The 22,980-nt window shown below is 39.0% G+C and overlaps 1 protein-coding gene across 2 annotated transcripts in view; it reads left to right on the forward strand.

Moving 5' to 3' along the window:
- FGD4 (FYVE, RhoGEF and PH domain containing 4) overlaps positions 1-22,980 on the forward strand; it is a 245,009-nt gene that overhangs the window by 66,254 nt on the left and 155,775 nt on the right. Inside the window, exon 1 of one of the 2 annotated variants that reach the window (XM_049882788.1) lies at positions 18,200-22,804. The exons of the other annotated variant lie outside the window; for it this stretch is intronic. Coding sequence (XP_049738745.1) covers positions 22,795-22,804 — 10 coding nt within the window. The 5' untranslated portion in view covers positions 18,200-22,794. Of the gene's footprint in view, positions 1-18,199; positions 22,805-22,980 lie in introns of those variants that run through there. 2 annotated transcript variants of the gene reach the window in all.

Raw genomic sequence — 22,980 nt, forward strand, 5'->3', positions numbered from 1 at the left:
ACAGAATTTAGATCTGTTCCTTGAGCAATTTTTAACTGACATAAATTTATCTTTATGTTGGGGTGGAAATAAAGTGCTCAGTATAAAAATACTGCATACCATTTATTACATTTTACAAGTGGAGTACCTTTTTTATAACTCATATTTTTAATTATTTTCATTTTAGAGCAGAAAGTTTTCTTCTTTAGTTTAACTTGCAGAAGTGGTGGTGTTTCTCTTTTCCTGTGAACTCCTACAACAAAACGTCCATTAATTAAAAATAGCTGCCCAATACGGAAAACATGTTGTAGCAACTCCTGACATTGTTCTAAAAACAGACGCGAGCTGCTTGAGTGCTGAAGAAGAATGAGCACTGAAAGCCGTGAGAACAGATTCAGGCAGAAGTGTGCTAATATTTAAAAAGGATCCATGTGTCTTTCATTATTGTTTTTCTGATTATAAAAGTCATGTGTTTTTTTTTGTTTGTTTAAAAGTCACATGTGCTTGTTTAAACAACAAATATTATAGCAATAACTTATGTAGAAAGTGAAATTTCTACCCAAATTGTGGTGTCTGTTTAGGCTGGTAGGTTCTACTGGATTTTTTCTATGCATATAGAAACTGTATATACTTATTTTAAAAATGGGGTTATGCTTTTCTCAACATGCCTTTTTAATTATATATGTTAGAAAATTTCCATATCAAATCTTTCAGAATCCTCTATTTTTTAAGGCAGCATAATATTTCGCTATATAGCTGTACTACGATTTGCTTGGTTCTCTATTTAGACTAATGGGTTGATACCTTTATATAACTTTTTCCTTAAAAGTCATTGTTTTTAAGAGCAGATACACCTGTTGTCAAACAAATTTATTAAATATATTGATGGAGTCCCTTGATGGCACAAAAGGTTAATGTGCTTGGCTGCTATCATGGACTGAATTGTGTCCCCAGAAATGTGTGTCAGCTTGGCTAGGCCATGACTCCCAGTATTGTGTGGTTGTGCACCATTTTGTGATCTGATGTGGTTATCCTATGTGTTGTAAATCCTAACCTCTATGATGTTCATGAAACAGGACTCTAATCAACAAGATTAGGTTGTATCTTGAGTCTATCACTTTTGAGATATAAAAGAGAGAATCAAGCAGAGAGGAGAGCGACCTCATACCACCAAGAAAGAAGTACCAGGAGTGGAGTGCATACTTTGTACTCACATCCCTGCACTGAGAAGCTCCTAGACAAGGGGAAGGTAAATGACAAGGACCTTCCTCCTGAACTAAAAGGGAAAGAAAGCCTTCCCCTGGAGCTGGCACCCTGAATTCAGACTTCTGGCCTCCTAAACTATGAGAGAATAAATTTCTGTTTGTTAAAGCCATTTGTGGTATTTCTGTTATAGCAGCACCAGATAACTAAGACAGCTGCTAATAGAAAGGTCAGAGGTTTGAGTCTACCTGGAGGTACCTCAGAAGAAGGGCCTAACAGTCTACTTCCAAATGAGCACAGCCATTAAAAGCCCCATGGAGCACAGTTCTGTTCTTACACAGATGGCGTTGCCGTGAGTTGGAATCAACTTAATGGCAATTGATTTTTAAATATATTGATGTAATGGAGGTTTACTGTGGGCCTGCAACTTTTCTAAGCACTATCATGTGAAAAATAGAATTAATATGACAATCTTCTGAGGGAGTAACTTTCATTATCCCCCTTCTATAGATGTAGAGAAAGCCTCTGGATTCCCACTATGCCAACTTGGCCATCTGCAGGAGGGACCAAAAGATGGGATGACATTTAAGGGACCCTTACATCTCAAGTTTTTTTACATCTCAAGTAGCTAAGCAGAAGCACAGTGGCTGTCTCCACATAGAGACAGCAGAGCTTATAAATCCTGTTGGAGTTACTGATGTTAAAAATCTTTGCGGGTTGCCCAAACAACAGGTTTCAGGAAACCTGTCACTTAACCCTTCTGGGTTTGCCCTGAATATTCCTGGCTCTTAGCCTCAGGCTGCTTGGTGTCGGCCTACCCCCAGCTGACTTCCTGATTCTTCTGTGAATTTACATGATTCACAGGGCCTTTCCTCCGATTGATTTGTCTGGGCCGTGGTGCGCCTTACCGAGGACCAAGAGGTGTGAGCTGTTGCTGAGATCCCTGTCTCTGGTCAGTCCTTCTTGATGTTCTGTGTACCTGCCTCTTCCCTAGTGGGAAGAGAGAAGCTCATTTGGGTCCCTGACTTCTCCCCTCTCCTTCAGTTAAGTCTCTTTTCAGTCTGTGCCTAATGATGTGTGATTACACCAAGAGAATTAAATGGATTCAGATTCTAATCTGAGTATTTTGCTAGGTAAAAAGATGAGGGGACAATTTTAGATTTATATTTTATACTTTAGATTTATGGAACCCTGGTGGCGTAGTGGTTAAGTGCTACGGCTGCTAACCAAAGGGTCGGCAGTTCAAATCCGCCAGGCACTCCTTGGAAACTCTATGGGGCAGTTCTATTCTGTCTTATAGGGTCGCTATGAGTCGGAATCGACTCGACAGCACTGGGTTGGGTGGACTTTAGATTTATATTTTTATCACTTCTTTAAGCCAACACTTTTAACAAATGAAAAGACGTGGGGTGTACATATATTTATGTAGTGTAGGTACACACATAAAATATATCTTATCTCCCATGTAAAATACGTGAAGGTAGATGTGATTCTGAAAAATGAACAACTAGAAAGGTCCTATTTGTTAAAAGTCATATCTGCCTTCATGTATTTTAAGTGGGAGATAAGATATATCTTATGTGTATATTTACATATACATAAGTATGTGTATCCCTCACATGTCCATTTGCCATACTGTGGGGACTTGTGTTGTGCTGTGATGCAGGAAGCTATGCCACCAGTATTCAGATAGCAGCAGGGTCACCCATGGTGGACAGGTTTCAGCTGAGCTTCCAGACTAAGACTGGGAAGAAGGACCTGGCAGTCTACTTCTGAAAAGAATTAGACATTGCCTGATATGGTGCCAGAACATGAGCCCCCCAGGTTGGAAGGGACTCAAAAGACGACTGGGGAAGAGTTGCTTCCTCAAAGTAGAGTCAACCTTAATGATGGGGTTGGAGTCAAGCTTTCGGGACCTTTGTTTGCTGATGTGGTACGACTCAAAATGAAAAAAAAAAAAACCCAGCTGCAAACATGCATTAATAATCGCAACGTGGAATGTACAAAGTATGAATCTAGGAAAATTGAAAATTGTTTTTAAAAATGAAATGGAAGGCATAAAAATCGATATCCTAGGCATTAGTGAGCTGAAGTAGACTGGTATTGGTCATTCTGAATCAGAGAATCATATAGTCTACTATGCCAGGAATAACAACTTGAATTCTCAAAAAGAACGTTTCAAGATCTGTCCTGAAGCACAATGCTATCAGTGATAGGATAATATCCATACGCCTGCAAGGAAAGCTAGTTAATACGACTGTTATTCAAATTTATTCACCAACCACTAAGGCCAAAGATGAAGAAATTGAAGATTTTTACCAGCTTCTGCAGTCTGAAATTGATCGAACATGCAATCAGGGTACATTGATAATTACTGGTGATTGGCATGCGAAAGTTGGAAGCAAAGAAGAAGGAATCGGTAGTTGGAAAATATGGCCTTGGTGATAGAAATGATGCTGGAGATTGCATGATAGAATTTTGCAAGACCAATGACTTCTCCATTGCAAATACCTTTTTCACCAACATCAATGGTGACTGTACACAACGGCAACTGTATAATATCTTCACCAGATGGAATACAGAGGAATCAGATTAACTGCATCTGTGGAAAGAGATGATGGAAAACCTCAGTATCATCAGTCAGAACAACGCCAGGGGCTGACTGTGGAACAGATTATCATTGCTCCTATGCAAGTTCAAGTTGAAACTGAAGAAAATTAGAACAAGTCCACGAGAGCCAAAGTACAACCTTGAGTATATCCAACCTGAATTTAGAGACCATCTCAAGAATAGATTTGATACATTGAACACTAATGACTGAAGACCAGAGAAGTTGTGGAATGACATCATGCATGAAGAAAGTAAGAGGTCATTAAAAAGTCAGGAAAGAAAGAAAAGACCTAAATAGATGTCAGAGGAGACTCTGAAACTTGTTCTTGAGGGTTGAGCAGCTAAAGCAAAAGAAAGGAATGATGAGGTGAAAGAACTGAAGATTTCAAAGGGTGGCTTGAGAAGACAAAGTATTATAATGACATGTGCAAAGAGCTGGAGATAGAAAACCAAAAGGGAAGAACACTTTAATGGTAAAACTAAGAATAACCTTTCTACTTCAGAAGGTTCTTAAAGTCTTCAAGCACCTCAAGATTATCATTTGAGTATGATCCTTTTAACAAGCATTTGTTGAGTATGAGGATAGACTAAATACTGCATGTAAAACATTTTGCTTGTAGCCTAGCACATAGTAAGCCCTCAGTACATTAGTAGCTGTTACTATGAGCTGACATTACTATTAAACTAAAATGCTCTGAAGCCAGAACATTTATTGTTTTCTACAGAAAATGGAAATGCTTAAGTTTTTGCCATTATTAATGGTTTAGGCTCTAAGACTGTCTCTAAGATAGACTCTAACAAAAGTCTCCCGAGACTTAGAAGGTAACATTTCATTTGTTTAAATAAGAACTAATCTACCTGATCCTAAATTTTCAGAATTAAAATACATTTATTTCACATTACATTTCTTCATAGGTAACTACGCTGTCATGACTAGAGAAAAGTGAAGTTTTAAATTTACCACCAGAGGGGAACCTGTATTTATTGTAGTATAATAAAGTGCCCTAAAACTTAGTAGCTTAAAATGCCAGTTTATCATCTCTCATGCTTCTTTGAGTTGACCTGGCAAGTTCTTCTGCTTCATGTGTTGTTGGCTGGTGTGCTGGAATGGTTGTGGTCATCTAGAGGCTTGGACTGGAGCTTAGGTGGAACCTAGGTGCTGCTTGGTTTGCCTTGTGGAGTGCTGTCTGGGTTCTAAGAAGGAATGTTCCAAAAGAGAGGAAATGGATGCTGCCAGACCAATTAAGGGGGCTAGGCCCAGAACTGGCACAGCATCACTTCTACGGTAGTCTAATGGTCAAAGCAGGTGATAGGCTGTCTAGTATCATTGTGGGAAGAGACTGTACAAGGACATGAATACTGGAAGTGTGATTCATTGAGGGTGATCACCAAAGTAACAGTTTACCACAATGTAGCATTATGGCCTCTCCCACATGCAAAATGCACTAGCCCACACTTAGACTTCCGTAAGTCTCATTCCATTGCTACATCAGCTTGAAGTTCTGGATTTTATCATCTTAATCAGGTCCAGGTGTAAATGAGGCTCCTTGGATACAGCTCATCTCAAATTGAAGACTTGTAACCTAAAGGGAGGACCAATTTTTTGTCCCTCCATACCAAACATTCAATGGTGAGGCAGGAACAGGAAAATTCCAACAGACATTCCCATTCAAAAAGACAGTAGGGGCTGTGGAGAAATCAGAACCCTCATACATTGCTGTTAGGAACGTAAAATGGTGCAGCCACTTTGGAAAACAGTCTGGTAGTTCCTCAAAAGCTTAAAAATGTACTTAAAATACGACCCAGGAATTTCTTGTCTAGGTATATATACCAAAGAGAAATGAAAATGTATGTCTACCCAAAACTTGTTCATGTATGTTCATAGCAGCATTATTCATGATGGCCAAAAGGTAGAAACAACCCAAATGTCCATCAATGGATGAAAAACAAAAAGTAGTATATTCATACAATGAACTATTATTCAGCAATACGAAGAGATGAACTATACCTACTTCTCACTAACCGCCTCGTAATCTGGCTATTTTGCACATTAATGAGTTCACGTCTGGCAGTAATGAATTCTGAAGTGCAAGAGTAATGCTGGCTGTGATGGTTGAGGTTATGTGTCAGCTTGGCTGGGCCATGATGTTCAGTGGTTTGGCAGTATGTAATAATATAATTTGGACATTATGTAATGATGTAATCATCCTTCATTTTGTGATCTGATGTGGTCATCCTCCATTTTTGCATAATGCCAATTTTCACATAATGATCCAGTCTTTGGAACCTAACCATGTCGATAAGTGAGAAGTGGGTATACTGATACATGCTTCAACATAGATAACCTCTGAGAACATTATGGTATGTCAAAGAAGCTAGATAAAAAAAAGACCACATATTGTATGCTTCCACTTATACGAAATGTCCAGAGTGGTAAATCTATAGAGATGGAAAGTAGATCAGTGGTTGTGTAGGGCTGGTGAAGACAGGGGTTGGGGAAGGATTAATAGCTAAGAAGTATGGGGTTCCTATCTGAGGTAATGAAAGCGTTCTAAAATTGACTGTGTTGATGATTCCATAACTCTGTGGATATACTAAAACCATTAAATAAGTGAATTGTATGGTATGTGAGGAAACCCTGGTGGCGTAGTGGTTAAGTGCTACGGCTGCTAACCAAAGGGTCGGCAGTTTGAATCTGCCAGGCGCTCCTTGGAAACTCTATGGGGCTGTTCTACTCTGTCCTATATGGTTGCTATGGGTCAGAATTGACTCAACGGCACTATGTTTGGTTTGGTTTGTTTGGTTATGGTATGTGAAGTTTATATCTCATTAAAACCGTTACAGAAAAAAGGCAGGAAGGAGGCAATGGAAGTTACTGGTCCACAGCAGTTCTAAAATCCAGCTAGGTATCTGTCAATAGTTAGTTCCTTGCTTAGGACTGTTTACTCCCTGGTGGTTCTCTGTGGCTCTTGCCTTCTGGACTGTGTCCTCTGAATTATCTTACTTTTCACAAGAAATGGCTCATGTTTGCAGCCTCTTGCTGTCTGAATAAGGTTGGGGTTCTGGAACTCTTCATTTCAAACTGTATTATTTTTAGTCTAGGTGATGTTGCTGCTGCCACTAATATATTTCTCTTGAAAGGCTGGTTAGTTTCCTCATTGATTTCTTTTGGGTTTATGCCATCATACAAAAATCCTTCCCACAGATTTCTGAGACAGGTCTTGCTCTACTTGGGCTGCTTCTAAGTCAAGGTGTGTATGACAGTGCCTTTAAAATTTTTAGAAGTTCAACTGTCTAGTTGAGATTGTCCTCACTAGCTCAGTGATGCTCAAAGTGTTGTTGCTGTACCAGCAACATCAGCATTGCCTGGGAACTTATTACACAGCTTAGACCCCACTCCAGACCTACTGAATCAGAAACTCTGAGGGTTGATCCCAGCAGTTTGTGTTTTAACATACCTCCAGCTGATTCAGATGCATGTAAAGTTTTAGAACTACTGGTCTACCTGGAAGTCTTGAGGAATCTTGTAAAATCTTCATGAGGTCTCTGCAAAGGATTTTACAACCACATCCTTGAAGTCACATTTTACTGGAAGCACTGGATTTAATCTTTGCCCTGTGGCCATTTTTTACTTTGAGCCTCTTTTGTTAAGAGGCCAAAATAAGAAATAGTTCTATTTTTGGACCAATCAAGTCTACTTTGTTTTTTTCCTTAATTTCCTCTAAATTCTGCTTAAAAGGGAACTGAACAGTTCCTTTTTTTTTAGTTTATTTTGCTACTCCCTTATTTTATAATAGGCAACTAAAACAAGCCAGTTGACAACTTTCAACAGTCTTCTTGAAATTTTCCTTAGTCAGATCCATGAGCTCATTAGATACCCTTTCTAGCTTCTCTATTACTGCATGAAATGGATTTGCTAATTATAGTGCTGTTACATATTCTAATATGCATATTAGGTCCTATCTTAGTTATCTAGTGCTGCTATAACAAATACTGCAAGTCGGAATTCAGAGTGCTGGCTCTAGGGTAAGGCTTTGTGTCTCTGCTGGCTCTGAAGGAAGGTCCTTTTCTCTTTGAGAATCTGTTTCTGAGCAATATTCATGTGGCTTGGCATCTCTCTTCTCCCATCTCTCCCCTGCTTGCTGTTTAATCTCTTTTATATTTCAAAGAGATTGTGTCAAGATACATCCTACACTAATCTTGCCTCATTAACATAACAAAGACAACCCATTCCCAAATGGGATTATAACCACAGGCATAGAGGTCAGAATTTAAAACACATATTTTGGGGGTACACAATCCAACCCATAACATTCTACCCTTTGGCCCCCCAAAATTCATGACCTTGCCACATATAAAACACATTCACCCTATCGCATCATTCCAAAAGTCTTAAATCCACTCCAAATCTAAAATCTTATCTTCTGAATCATCTAAATCAAATACGGGTGAAGCTTTAGGCATGTTCTGTCCTGGAGCAAAATTCCTCTTCATCTGTGAACCTATGAAGTCTAGATTACAAGTTATCTGTTTCCAAAGTACAAGGATGGAACAGGCACAAGGTAGACATTTCCATTACAATGGGAGAAATTGGAGGTAACGAAGGGATAACAGGCATCAAGCAAGTTCAAAACCCAGCAGAACAATTTGCATTAGCTCTCAAGACTTGAAAATAATCCTGTGTTCTCTAAGATCATCTAGGCAATGGCCTTGCCCTCCAAACTCTGGATGTTGTCCATGCTGTTTGGATTCTAGGGGGATGCCCCTTGGCCCTGGGCTTCAGCTCCATCTTCCAAGCCCATGGAATGGCAACTCTGTTCCCTTGGCTTTGGGCAGCACCATTCTCCTAGTTCATCTTAGTGGTGACCCCAATCCCTTGGCCTGGCAGGCCCTATTCTGCCTTTGGGCATGGCAGCCCTACCCTCTCTGCTTTGGGTGGCAGCCCCATCCATCTGGCACACCTCAACGGCAGCCCTGCGCTCCAGAACCGAGTTGACAAAAATCTGACTCTTTGAAACCTAGGAGGCTATGGCCCTACACTTTGAGATCCACGAGACTGTGGCCCTACCCTTTGAAACTCCAGGGGTCATGGCCCCACCTTTTGAGAACCAGGTAGCTCTGCCCCCCATGCTCCTTCCAGCAGCTCTGCTGATTTCTGAGCTACTCCAGGGATGGTCCTTTTCTTTTTTTGGAAGACAACAGATGTAGCTCCTTTGGCCTGTTTCGTGCTGTAGAATTCCAAGAGGCAGGCAGTGTTCTTTCCTTTCATTGTTTCTCTGTTCCCTTCATTCTAAGCTGATGAGTTTTCTGCTGTGATAGTTGGTTAGATCCATCAGTCACAGGCTTAATCTCTTTAACAAAAGATTATATAGCCATGTCCTTGGTGAACATTCTAGGATGTGTGTCCTTAGTTTGTAAGACAGAATTTTCCAAATCTTTTAAGTTCTGTTTTCAGTTTGCGCAGGTCATTTTTAAGTCCATCTCTTTCCTCTCACATTCCACTGTAAGTAGCAAGTGGAAACCATGCAGCCCATTTTAAACGTCACTTAGAAATCTCATCAGCCAGATATCCAAGTTCATCACTTACAAGCTCTACATTCTACCAAACATTTGAGCATAATTCAGACAGATGCTTTGCCACTGCATAAAAACCATCCCCCTTCCTCCATTGTCCAATCACGTATTCATCATTTTCTTTTAAAGCCTTGCTAGAAGCACGTTTAACGTCTACATTTCTAGCAATATTCTGTTGTTGCTAGTACTGTATTATTCTTTAAGATGATAGAGACTTTTTTTTCTAGCTCTCCTCACTTCCTGCTGAGCCCAGTGGCATCCCTAGGGGGGTGCGCAAGGTCTGTACCGCACCCCCGACAGTGTCAGAGGGATTGACACCACAATGACCCTAGGGTTCGCCCTCACGGTGACAGGTGGGCTCGTGCCACCAGAGGAGGGACCACCAAGGCAGTGGTGTCACTAGGGTTGGTGTCACCAGTCACCCAGTGTAGTAACTTGTCCCCCTCCGGTCACCCATCAGTCACTAGGGTTGATGTCACCAGGTATAGTAACTAGTCACTACACCCCACCCAGTCACCTACCAGTCAGGGTATGGGCAGCCAGGCCACAGCACACATCTTTGGTTGGAGAGGAGGGTCTCTGCTTTGGCCAGTGGGTGAGGGGAGTAGCTTCCAGGAGTCGCGGGGAGCGGAGCCGGAAGGGGCAGGGCTGAACAGAGTGGTCCCCAGCCTTATATGGGAGTGAGTACACGCTGCTCTGCCCACTCCGAGGAGGGTCGCCAGCCAGCCTCACCTGCCACGGGGTTGAGGGGGTGACATCATGAGTTACCATACTGGGTGACCCCAAATCTATTGATGTCACTGCTGAGCCCTCACCAGAATTGTCTTTGAAGTCCACAATTCTACTAGCAGTCTCTTCAGAGCAATCTAGGCTTTTACTATTCGGAAAACCAAAACCAAACCCATTGCTATTGAGTTGATTCCAAGTCATTGTGACCCCACAGGACAGAGTAGAACTGCTGCCCCATAGGGTAGCTGATGGATTTAAACCATCGACCTTTTTAGTTAGCAGCCGAGCACTCAACTATTGTGTCACCAGGGCTCCTTAGTGCATAACTAACCTCCCCCAAATTTAGTGGCTTAAAACAATGATTATTTTCTTTCACATGATTTAATAATTTTGCAGGGATTGGTTGAGAGTTTACCTCTGCTCTGTGGGATGTCAGCTGGGGAAGTTTTATTTGGGCTGTAGAATATGTTTCCAAGACAGATCACTTACATGACTGCCAAGTTGGTATAGACTTTTAGCTGGGATTTAAGCTGGACTTGTCGGCTGGGGACTTGATTCTGCTTCATGTAGGCCTTTTCATATAGCTGCTTGAACCTTCCTACAACATGGCACTGTCCAGAACTGACCCAGCTTCACTTCTGCCATTTTTGTTAGATAAAGCATTCACAGCCCAGCCTAGTTTCAGGGAGGTAGAGAAATAGACCCCATCTCTTGGTGGGGTAATGACAAAGAATTTGCAGCTATCGTAAATCCACTATAATTTGTCAATTTGTTTTCAGCAGTGCTGAAAAGGCAGTGTAGGCTGGAGGGTAGGTTATGTGTTGGTAAAAAGTAATTGTTACTCGAAGAATGTTTTCAAGATATAATGGAGGTTAAAAGAAAACCTTAACATATAAGCACCTCTTTTGGTATCTATGTTTATGGAAATTTTAAATGTTATATTCCACAAATGGACAGAAGTCCTTTTTTGTAGAGTTTTAAAATTCTCATCAACAGAATAATACTTTCCCACACCTTTGCTTGTGTCAAGACTTGTGTGTGACAAGGAAGTGAGAATGCATTTATTATTTGGTTTTAACAGTGAACTGCTTATTTTTAGTGGCGATTGCTTTACATGCTATCAAATATGGTATAGACATAGTCCCCTTCCACAAACTTACCTTCTCAAAATAGGGACAAAATGCTGTTTAAGAGCTGTAACAATGAAAGGCAGAATCTGGATGCGTTGTAGAAATGATTGTGGTGAAGTCAGAGGGTGAATAATGGAATGAAAGAATCCCAAGGCTTTTTCTATCATTTGGAACTTTGTTTGCAGCTGTTTCCAGATTGATAGGATAAGACAAAACAGATGGCAGCAGAAATTGCCTCTGCTTTTACTCATTCACCGGAATCATCTATTAGGTTAGCTAATAACAGGCTAGAAAATGGCTTCCTGAATTTGTTAAGCACTTAGGTTAGTGAATTTCTCCCTATCCAATTTGGAATTCTATTTAAAAAGAAAAAAAAAAATCAATGCTGTATTGGGATCTTGATTCACAAAGATTAAATTCATCTTGTAGCTTTCCAGTTCATAGAATCAAATCAGTATTAAATCTTTGAGCTTTACCTTTAGTTTTTTTTTAGCTTATTATACTTTTGATTTATTGTACTTTTGGGTTTGGTTACACATTATCTTGATAGCACCGATGAGTTGTTGCTAAGTATTGAAATAAGTTGAATGTATTTTCTTCATTTTGATTGTTTATAAAATGTTTGCAGCAAGAAAGGGCAACAGTAGATTCCCTTACTTGTTTTTAGTTTTATTCCCTTATATTTGAGTCGTTCTCAAGTATGACAGATGATGTCCTTCGTCCTTTTTCCCCTCTATTTCCTTGGCTTTTCCATTTGTGCTTGTCTTTCTGTCCTCCTCATTCCCTGCAAAGTCTAGTGGAGGGACATGTAGGAGTGAGGTTAAGGATTGTGTGGCTGAGACATGATCATGATTATGATACATGTGCATATGATATACGTGTGTATATGATTCTGTATGAAGAAATTCTTCTAACTTCTTCATACTACTGAACTTAGTGTGATATCATTACCAACAGTTTAAAAAATGATGTCCATACTATTGGTTTTCAGAAATTATCTTTTCCATTTCTCCAGAAATTATAATTGTATTTACTTTGAGATGTACTTGTCATTCATTAGCTCATCAAACAATTATGTGTGAGCTAATAAAATATTCTAGGAGGCACAGAAGAGAATAAGACATATCGTTGTTGTTAGGTGCTCTCGAGTCGGTTCCAACTCATAGCAACCCTGTGCACAACAAAATGAAATACTGTCCAGTCCGGCCGCATCCTCATAATTGTTGCTATGCTTTAGCCCATTGTCGCGGCCACTGTGTGAATCTGTCTCATTGAGGGTCTTCCTCTTCTTTGCTTTACCCTCTACTTTACCAAGCATGATGTCCTTCTCTAGGGATTGATCTCTCCTGATAACATGTCCAAAGTATGTGAGACGTAGTCTCGCCGTCCTTACTTCTAAGGAGCATTCTGGCTGTACTTCTTCAAGACAGATTTGTTCATTCTTTTGGCAGTCTGTGGTATATTCAATATTCTTTACCAACACCACAATTCAAAGGCATCGATTCTTCTTCTGTCTTCCTTATTCATCATCTAGCTTTTGTGTGCACATGAGGCAATTGAAAACACCATGGCTTGGGTCAGGTGCACTTTAGTCTTCAAGGTGACATCTTTGCTTTTCAATACTTTAAAGAAGTCTTTTGCAGCAGATTTATCCAATGCAACGCGTCTTTTAATTTCTGACTGCTGCTTCCATGAGTGTTGATTGTGGATCCAAATAAATCCTTGACAAGCTCAATCCTTTCTCTGTTTGTCATGATGTTGCTTATTGGTCCAGTTATGAGGATTTTGTTTTCTTTATGTTGAGGTGTAATCCATACTGAAGGCTGTGGTCTTTGATCTTCATCAATAAGTGCTTCAAGTCCTCTTCGCTTTCAGCAAGCAAGGTTGTGTCATCTGCATAATGCAGGTTGTTAATGAGTCTTCCTCCAATCCTGATGCCCCTTTCTTCTTCATATAATCCAGCTTCTTGGATTATTTGCTCAGCATGCAGATTGAATAGGTATGGTGAAAAGATACAACCCTGATATACACCTTTTCTGACTTTAAACTATGCAGTATCCCCTTGTTCTGTTTGAACGACTGTCTCTTGATCCATGTACGGATTTCTCATCAGCACAATTAAGTGTTTCGGAATTCCTTTCTCTGCAGTATTATCTATAATTCGTTAAGATCCACACAGTTGAATTCCTTTGCATAGTCAATAAAACACAGGTAAACATCTTTCTGGTATTTTCTGCTTTCAGCCAGGATCCATCTGACATCAGCAATGATATCCCTGGTTTCATGTCCTCTTCTAAATCCAGGTTGAATTTCTGGCAGTTCCCTGTCAATATATTGCTGCAGCTGCTTTTGAATGGTCTTCAGCAAAATTTTACTTGTCTGTAATGTTAATGATACTGTTTGATAATTTCCACGTTTGATTGGGTCACCTTTCTTGGGAATAGGCATAAATATGGATCTCTTCTAGTCATTTGGCCAGGTAGCTGTCTTCCCAATTTCTTGACATAGACAAGTGAGCACTTCCAAAGCTGCATCCATTTGTTGAAAATCTCAATTGGTATTCCGTCAATTCCTGAAGCCTTGTTTTTTACCGATGCTTTTTTTCAGGCAACTTGGACTTCTTCCTTCAGTACCGTCCGTTCCTGATCGTATTACCTCCTGAAATGGTTGAACGCCGACCAGTTCTTTTTGGTGTAGTAACTTTTTGTATCCCTTCCAGCTTCTTTTGATGCTTCCTGCACTGCTTAATACTTCGGGATAGATCTTGAAATGTTCTTTTTGATGATGAATACATTGCCATTCCTGTTCAAATTGTCATTCCCAGTATAGTAGATCATATGATTATCCAATTCAGAATGACCAATACCAGTCTTATTTCATCTCGCTAATTTTTTAATGCCTAGGATATTGATCTTTATGTGTTATGTTTCATTTTTGATGATTTCCAGTTTTCATAGATTCGTACTTCTTACATTCCAGGTTCCGATTATTAATGGATGTTTGCAGGTGTTTCTTCTCATTTTGAGTCGTGACCCGTCTGCAAATCAAGGTCCCAAAAGCTTGACTCCATTCACATCATTAAGGTCAACTCTACTTTGAGGAGGCAGCTCTTCCCCAGTTGTATTTTGAGTGCCTTCCAACCTGATGGGCTCATCTTCTGGCACTATATCAGACAGTGTTACACTGCTGTTAATTAGGTTTTCACTGGCTAATGGTTTTCAGAAGTAGACCGCTGGGACCTTCTTCCTAGTCTGTCTTAGTCTGGAAGTTCAGCTGAAACCTGTCCACCATGGGTGACCCTGCTGGTATTTGAATACCGGTGGCATAGCTTCCAACATCACAGCAACACACAAACCCCCACAGTTTGACAAACTGACAGACGCACAGGGGAATTGAGCAAGATACGGTCACAGTTACTTGTTTCTTAGCTTCCAGGCTTCACGTTCTTTTTTCACAGTCAGATTTGAAGGCTATACATGGTTCTCTGAAGGCTCGGATTACACACTTATAGAATGTTAGGGGGTCTCTGAGTTATTTTGATGCTCTTTTGCTGTCACAAAAAATCATCATTAATAGGACCTTACTTACCTCAGGGCTTGTACAATCCACTGTGTTCTCACTGTTGTAAAACTCCTATTGTTAAGAATTTATTCTTGTATCTAATTAAAAAATTATCCTTTATTTCTCTTGGGTAGAGATTACCTTTCAGGTGTTTTCACAGAACTCTCATTTCTGGACTAAATAAAATTTTATACCCTAAAAATTTTCTCATAGATCTTATTTTCTATATAGCTTTAGTAAATCGTCCAAATAATTACATACATTGGCTGGTCAACAGAATTATTTTTTCTATTTCTGTTTCTCTTAATAAATAATAAATATCTAATCTAAAATTAATGAAGTCATTATTTTCTACCACTTATTCTTAAAAATATAATTCATAAAGATTTGACTTAGGAGTTGAAAGGGACCTTAGAAATTATATAATTTAGACCCCTTATTTTGCAATTGGCTGCTAACCAAAAGGTTGGTGGTTCAAAACTACCAGTGGTTACTTGGGAGAAGGGTGTGACAGTCTGCTTCTGTAGAGGTTTACAGCCTTGGAAACCCTGTGGGGTCACTGTGAGTCGAAATCAACTCTACGGCAGTGGGTTTGGTTTTTTGGTTTTATTTTGGAATGATCCATTTGTATAATTATTACACATTTTAATGCACAGTTTTGAGATACAGAATAAATGTAGTAATCCAGGAAAGGAAAAAACAGAAACAGTACTGCATGTAATGGAAGGACACTCACTCTGTCCTTTATACTTCTGTCTGCTCTGATTACTATTTTAATGGTAGAAATTCTCTATGGTGCCCTATTTAATTTCTTCATAAATTGAGTAAAGCCTGTCTTTCAGCATCATCTGCTTATTTGCCCCAAATGAATACATTTGTGTGAGTGTTAGTCTTGATTTTTTACTTTAGTTAACCAAAATCATTCTTTCGGTTTGTTTGAACCATCCCTTTCTATTGGTAACATCTGCCTATGAAAACTATAAAATGCTGATGAAAGAGATCAAAGAAGATCTTAATAAATGGAGAGGCATATTGTGTTCATGAATTGGGAGACTCTCAACCTAGTAACTGACTTATTGTTATTGTTGTCGTTAGTTGCTTTTGAGTTGGCTCCAGCTCATAGCAACCTCGTGTATAACAGAAGAGAACATTGCCTGGTCCTATGCCATCTTCATGATCGTTGGTATGTTTGAGTCTGTTGTTGTGGCTACTGTGTCAGTACATCTCATTGAGGGTTTCCCTTGTCTTCACTGTCTATCTACTTTATCAAACATAATGCTTTTTTCTAGTGATTGGTCTTTCCTGGTGACGTGTCCAAAGGAAGCGAGGTGAAGTCTCACCATCCCCTTGTCTAAGGAACATTCTCATGTATTTCTTCTAAGACTGATTTGTTTGTTCTTCTGGCAGTCCACAGCATGTTCAATATTTTTTTGTCAACACCACAGTTCAAATGCATCAGTTCTTCTTTTCTCTTCCTTTTTTATTGTCAAGCTTTCTCATGTATATGAGGTGATGAAAAAGACCGTGGCTTGGATCAGGTACACCTTAGTCCTAAAAGTGACATCTGTGCTTTTCAACACATTAAAGAGGTCTTTTGTGCAGATTTGCCAAATTAATGAATTGATTAACAATTTTTATTGATATTCCAGCAAGATTTTTGTAGGTGTAGACAAGATTTTTCTAAAACATTATAGGAAGGCAAAGATACTAGAGTAGTTACGGTAATTTTGAAAAAGAAGAATGAAGTAAAAGGAATTGCTCTACCCAATTTTAGGATTTATTATATAGCTACAGTAATCAAAATTGTGTGGTATTGGCAGAGGAATAGACACATAGATCAGTGAAACAAAACAGTAAGCCCAGAAATAGCAGACTCACACGCACACAAGTACAGCCAACTGATTTTTGACAAAAGTGCAAAAGCAAATTCAATGGAGGAACGGTTGTCTTTTCAACAAATGGTCCTAGAGCAATATGATATCCATGGGCAAAAAAGCAAACCTTGACCTAAACCTCATACTTTACATAAAAGTTAACTCAGAATGTATCACTGATTTAATTGTACAACATAAAACTACAAAACTTTTAGAAGAAAATGTAGGGAAAAAATCTCCAGTGTCTAGGGCTTGGTGAAGAGTTCCTATGACACCAAAAGCATCATCCACAAAGGAAAAAAAATGATACACTGAACTTCATCAAAACGGAAACTTCCACTTTGCAAAAACCGTTATCAGGATGAAAGACAAGGTAGAGACTGGGAAAATATATTTGGAAACCACGTATTTAACAAAAGACTCTCTAGAATATTTAAAGAACTCTCAAAACACAACAGTAAAGATTCTAATTAGAAAATGGGCAAAAGACATTTCATCAAAGAGGATATAGTGATGGCAAATGAAGATAAGCACATACGGACATTTATTATACGACCTAGCAATCACTCTTCTGTGCATTTATCCCAGAGAAATGAAAACTTGGGTCCACATGAAAACCTGTACATAGATGTTCATAACAGCTTTATTTCAGATAGCCCAAAACATAAAACAGCCAAAATGTTTTTTAATACATGAATGACTAAATGGCCTGTGGTTCTTCTATACTATGGAATTACAGTGATAAAAAGGAAAAAACTATTGATACATGCAAGAACTTTAATGAATCTCAAGGGCACTATGCTGAGTGAAAAAAAGCCAGTCTCAAAAGGTCACAGACTGTATGAATCCATTTATATAATATCCAGTAATTGACAAAATTATAGCATTGGAGAACATATTAGTGGTTGCCAGGTTACAGTTGGTGGGGAGAAGAGGGACAAGTATAACTATAAAGGGGTAGAATGAGGGAGCTCTTTGTGGTGAAGGAATCGTACTGTATCTGGATTGTGGGGGTGGTTATACAAATATATACAAGTGATAAAATGGCATAGAGCTGTACGCATACATTGTACCAATGTTAATGTTCTGGTTTTGATATTATAACCAGTTGCCACAAAGTCACTTCTGACTTATGGCGATCCCATGTGTGTCAGAGTAGAGCTGTGTTCCATAGGATTTTCAATAGCTGATTTTTCAGAAGCAGATTGCCAGGCCTTTCTCCTGAGGTACTTCTGGGTACACTCAAACTGCCAACCTTTTGGTTAGCAGCTGAAAGCATTAACCATTTGCACCACCTGTGGAGGCTTTGAAATTATGCTGTAGTTTTTAAGATACAGTCATTGGGGAAACTGGGCAAAGGGTGCACTGGATCTCTCAGTACTAGTTTTGTAATTTCCTGCAAATCTATAATTATTTCAAAACAAAAAGTTAAAAAGACTGTTGTAACGTGTTGATAGCTATATGTTTCTTAGTGAACCATCTTAAATTAAGTCAAAAGATAATTGTAGCAGTAAAATTAAATAGAAGAAATGTACTTACATTTTAAAAAGTATTAAATGACTTTTGAGGCTGCATCCCATATTTTGCTTCATGTTTGAAATAAGAATAAGGTTTATTTCCTTCTATGCCAAGACGGCTGTAGTTTTTTCCATAATCTAATACAGAATATAGAGATGGACAGATAGGGAAAAGGGAAATCAGCATGAAAGGTTTTTAAATATCCCACACTTTTTGTTATCTTCTGTTTCTCAGTGGCTTACCGTTTTGCAGAGGAAGCGTGGTTTTGTGACCAGACTTTAGACCATTCAGACTAGAATTCTATTTCTGGCTCAAAATGACCTTGAGGAAGTGACAAATTTACTCTTCTCATTCTGTCTTACAGCCAATAAGCCAAGTAAGATAAAAAGACTGTTGCTGGGGGTGGACTATAAAAAAAAATCCATTATTCTGGAGTACAAATGGTTTATGTGTAAAACTATTTGCTAACAAGTAAATTAAATACAGAGTTTTTAGAAATTCAGTTATGAAAGGAACCACGTGAGTAAAAAGAGGAAGTTTACTTTACCAAGTACAAAATGTTTTAGATTTTAATTTTGGGGGTAGAGGGAACACAAGAAAACTCAGTCATAAGATGAAAGTCTCGTTATTGTACCCTAGGTTAGTAATTTGACAAAACTTCGGGGAGGATAAGCAGATACTTTTTCATGTGAGTAAAGTTAATTAGTCCAGGGTTTGAATTTCAGCTCTGTTGTTTATTATGTGGGAGAGTTTCTTAGCTCCATGTCTCAGTTTCACCATTTATGAAATGGGACTAATAACACCTTCTTGTTAGCGTTGTTATGCAGAGGGTGCATAGTAAGTACATAACTGTAATTATTAATAATGATATTAACTTTATTAAGACAAAATAGAATGATAACCCATTAAAACCCTTTGCTGTTGAGTCAATCCTGACTCACAGAAACCCTATAGTACTGAGTAGAACTGCCCCATTGGGTTTCCAAGGCTACAGAAATCTTATGGAAGAAGACTGCCACATCTTTCTCCTGCAGAGTGGCTGGTGGGTTTGAAGTGCTGACCTTCTGGTTAGCGGCTGAATGCTTAACCACTGCACCACTAGGGATCTTTAGAATAGAATGATGGTGGTGTTATAAGCAAAATAAATAGCTTTTTTAAAAACTCTGTTTATGATGCTTTGCTTTTAACTACATAGTTGTATTTTTTTCTGTGGTACTAATCTTACTTTTATGACAAACTGTTTGAAATTGTAGTTTCCAAAGCCGTCCCGAACTTTAACTAGATGTGTGTGTGTACGTGCATATGACTAAACTGATAAACATTACTTGATGTACACCCAAGAGGGATAAATCCATTTTTATTGAATCTAATAGACCAAGATATAAACTGTGAACTCAGAAAAATAGTACACATTTATGAGAGCTTTTATTTCAGTGCAGATAATCCCTGTACTTTGTCTCTACAGCGATATCCATAAAATATCTGAATATATCAGAACGAACAATGAAAAGGTTTAGTCATTTGTAAAGATATATAGAAATCTCTAATATACAATGTGAAATCATCAGATGATATTCCACATAAGTTTTTTTTCTTACTTTACTTACCAGGCTAAAACATTGAAAAAGATGTCCACAACCAGGGCCTACATACTCACTAGGATCCTTCTGACTCTGGTACACTGGAGTAAAATGGGACAGTTCCAGTTCTAACCAAAAGGTCACTGGCATGTGGTCAGCTGGAATTTCCTGCTGTACGCCTCTGAGCTAGAGAGAGGGAACCAAAAGTGCTGACAACCTCACCCAACTTTGTCACCCATGCCTGAGGACGTACACCAACACTTCCTGTACAAAGCCTGCTCTGCCTCTGCAGAGGACAGCCCCAGTCCTCAGCTGACCTGAATGGGGATGATAGCTTAGATTGGTGAACATAGGACAACGCCACATTCTATTTATGTGTCATATCTCATTACTGTTAATTTTTCTTCATAGAGATCAGCTTTTAAAGTTTACAGTAGTAACATTCATTGAGAGCAAGGGATTGTTGCAGGTGAGTTAATGTTGTTGTTGGGTGCCTTCAAACTGGTTCCGACTCATAGCGACCCTGTGTACAACAGAACAAAATACTGCCTGGTCCTGCACCATCTTCACAGTCATTGTTATGCTTGAGCCATTGCTACAGCCACTGTGTCAATCCATCTCCTTGAGGATCTTCCTCTTTATAGCTGACTCTCTACTTTACCAAGCATGATGTCCTTCTCCAGGGACTGGAGTCCAAAGTACGTGAGATGAAGTCTCACTGTCCTGGCTTCTAAGGAGCATTCTGGCTGTACGTCTTCCCAGACAGATGTGTTCATTCTTCTGGCAGTCTGTGTCTTGATTGAGGTGCACCTTAATCCTCTAAGAGACATCTTTGCTTTTCAACACTTCAAAGAGATCATTTGTAGCAGATTTGCCCAATGCAATGTCATTTGATTTCCTGACTACTGCTACCGTGGGTGTTGATTGTAGATCCAAGTAAAATGAAATCCTCAACAACTTCAATATTTTCTCCGTTTATTATGATGTTGCTTATAGGTCCAGCTGTGAGGTTTTTTTGTTTATGTTAAGGTATAATCCATACTGAAGGCTGTAGTCTCTGATCATCTTCAGTAAGTGCTTCGAGTCCTCTTCACTTTCAGCAAGTAAGGCTGCTTCATCTGCATGTTGCAGTTTGTTGATGAGTCTTCCTCTGGTCCTGATGCAACATTCTTCTTCACATAGTCCAGCGTCTCAGATTATTTGCTTAGCATACAGATTGAATAAGTACGGCGAAAGGATACAACCCTGATATACACCTTTCCTGCCTTTAAACCACGCAGTATTCCCTTGATACATTCAAATGACTGCCTCTTGGTCTATGTACAGGTTCCACATGAGCACAATTAAGTGTCCTGGAATTCCCATTCTTCGCAGTGTTATCCATAATTTGTTATGATCCACACAGCTGAATGCCTTGCATAGTCAATAAGACCAAGTAAACATCTTTCTGGTATTCCCTGCTTTCAACCAAAATCTATCTGACATGAGCCATGATATCGCATGATCCAGCTATTGATGAGTTAATAACTAACAAAATTACTACCTTATGATAAAGTATTATACTGGATGATAACACATTTAAGATAGAGCTAACTATTTAGAAGGATGATGCCTTGGAAATTGCACTGGAAAATCTAACAGAAGGCCTGAAGTATATATATAGATAACTTGTCTCCCTAATATAACTTATAATATGGCTATATCTATTCTAACCTAACAGTCTTGCTCAGTGTTGCCCTTTGTTTAAAATCCTGTTATGTTTTATGAAGAAGTTACTAGGGATTACTGAGAAGAAAATGGAGGGCCCTAGACCTCTTTTGGAGCCCTGGTGGCACAGTGGTTAAGAGCTTAGCTGAAACTAACAGGTCGTCAGTTCAGATCCACCAGCTGCTCCCCAGAAACCCTATGGGATAATTCTACTCTGTCCCATAGGGTCACTGTGAGTTGGAATTGACTTGATGGCGGTGGGTTTGTGGGCTTTTTTTTTTTTTTTCCATTTGTTTAGCTCTCTTTAAAGTTCTGAAAAGCAAAGATGTAACTTTGAGGACTAAGGTATGCCAGACCCAAGCCATGATATTTTCAGTAGCCTCATATGCATATGAGAGCTGGACAATGAATAAGGAAGACCAAAGAAGAATTGATGCCTTTGAATTATGATGTTGGCAAAGAATATTGAATATACCATGGACTGCCAGAAGAATAAACAAGTTTGTCTTGGAAGAAGTACAGCCAAGAGTGCTCCCTGGAAGCAAGGATGGTGAGAATTCATCTCACGTACTTTGAACATGTTATCAGGAGGGACCAGCCCTTGGAGAAGGCCATCATGCTTGGTAAAGTAGAGGGTTAGGGAAAAAGAGGAAGACCCTTGATAAGATGGATTAATACAGTGGCTGCAACAATGAGCTAAAACACAGCAATGATTGTGAGGATGATACAGGACTGGGCAGTGTTTTGTTCTGTTGTACATAGGGTCACTATGAGTGAGATTGCGTGCACGGTACCTAACAACAGCAACAGCATTGCTTTTGGAGATATGGAAAGCTTCCACATGGTTTAACAATTGAATGTTTCTTATGGTATTTCTTATAACTTAAATTTAATGGCCACCAAAAAAGTTCTAAGATTCTTTAAGACTATTTTCATTATAAATCTAAAGATTAACTATAAATCTGAAGATTAGCTGCAGTGAAATCATGCGTATTTGGCACCATCATTCCCATTCCACCCATATTTTCTAGAGCTCTCTTACTACATCTTGAAATACCTTTATGGAATTTTGAAATACATTACTTGCGTAGTTCTGTGAAGCTTCATCACTGCTAAGAAGAGTTACAAAACATAGCTCTGCACTTCCCATTAGTTAGTTCTTTAACGTGTTGAGCCCAAGATATTTGTGTATCTGGTTTCTAACTACAGAGTGCCAGTAGATTTTCCCCATAAATCATGGATCCAAATAATTCTTCAACAAGCAGGAAATAATTATGATTAATTGAAGAATAAAAGGCATCACTGGATGTTGTTTGGAAAGAATCCTCTATGGGAGGCTGTGAGTATTACTGTTTATGCAATTTCCATTTCTGAAATACCTTGGGTTAAAATGTTGAAATTTTCAGAGTATACAAAGTATGCGAGTAGATACAGGTAACCGAAATCTGCCTAGCTGTTGACTGCTGAATGGTAATAAAATTTATATTATCATTGAAAAATTATTATATGTCTTCT

Source organism: Elephas maximus, chromosome 4 (assembly GCF_024166365.1).
Source record: "Elephas maximus indicus isolate mEleMax1 chromosome 4, mEleMax1 primary haplotype, whole genome shotgun sequence".
Classification (NCBI taxonomy): Eukaryota; Metazoa; Chordata; class Mammalia; order Proboscidea; family Elephantidae; genus Elephas; species Elephas maximus.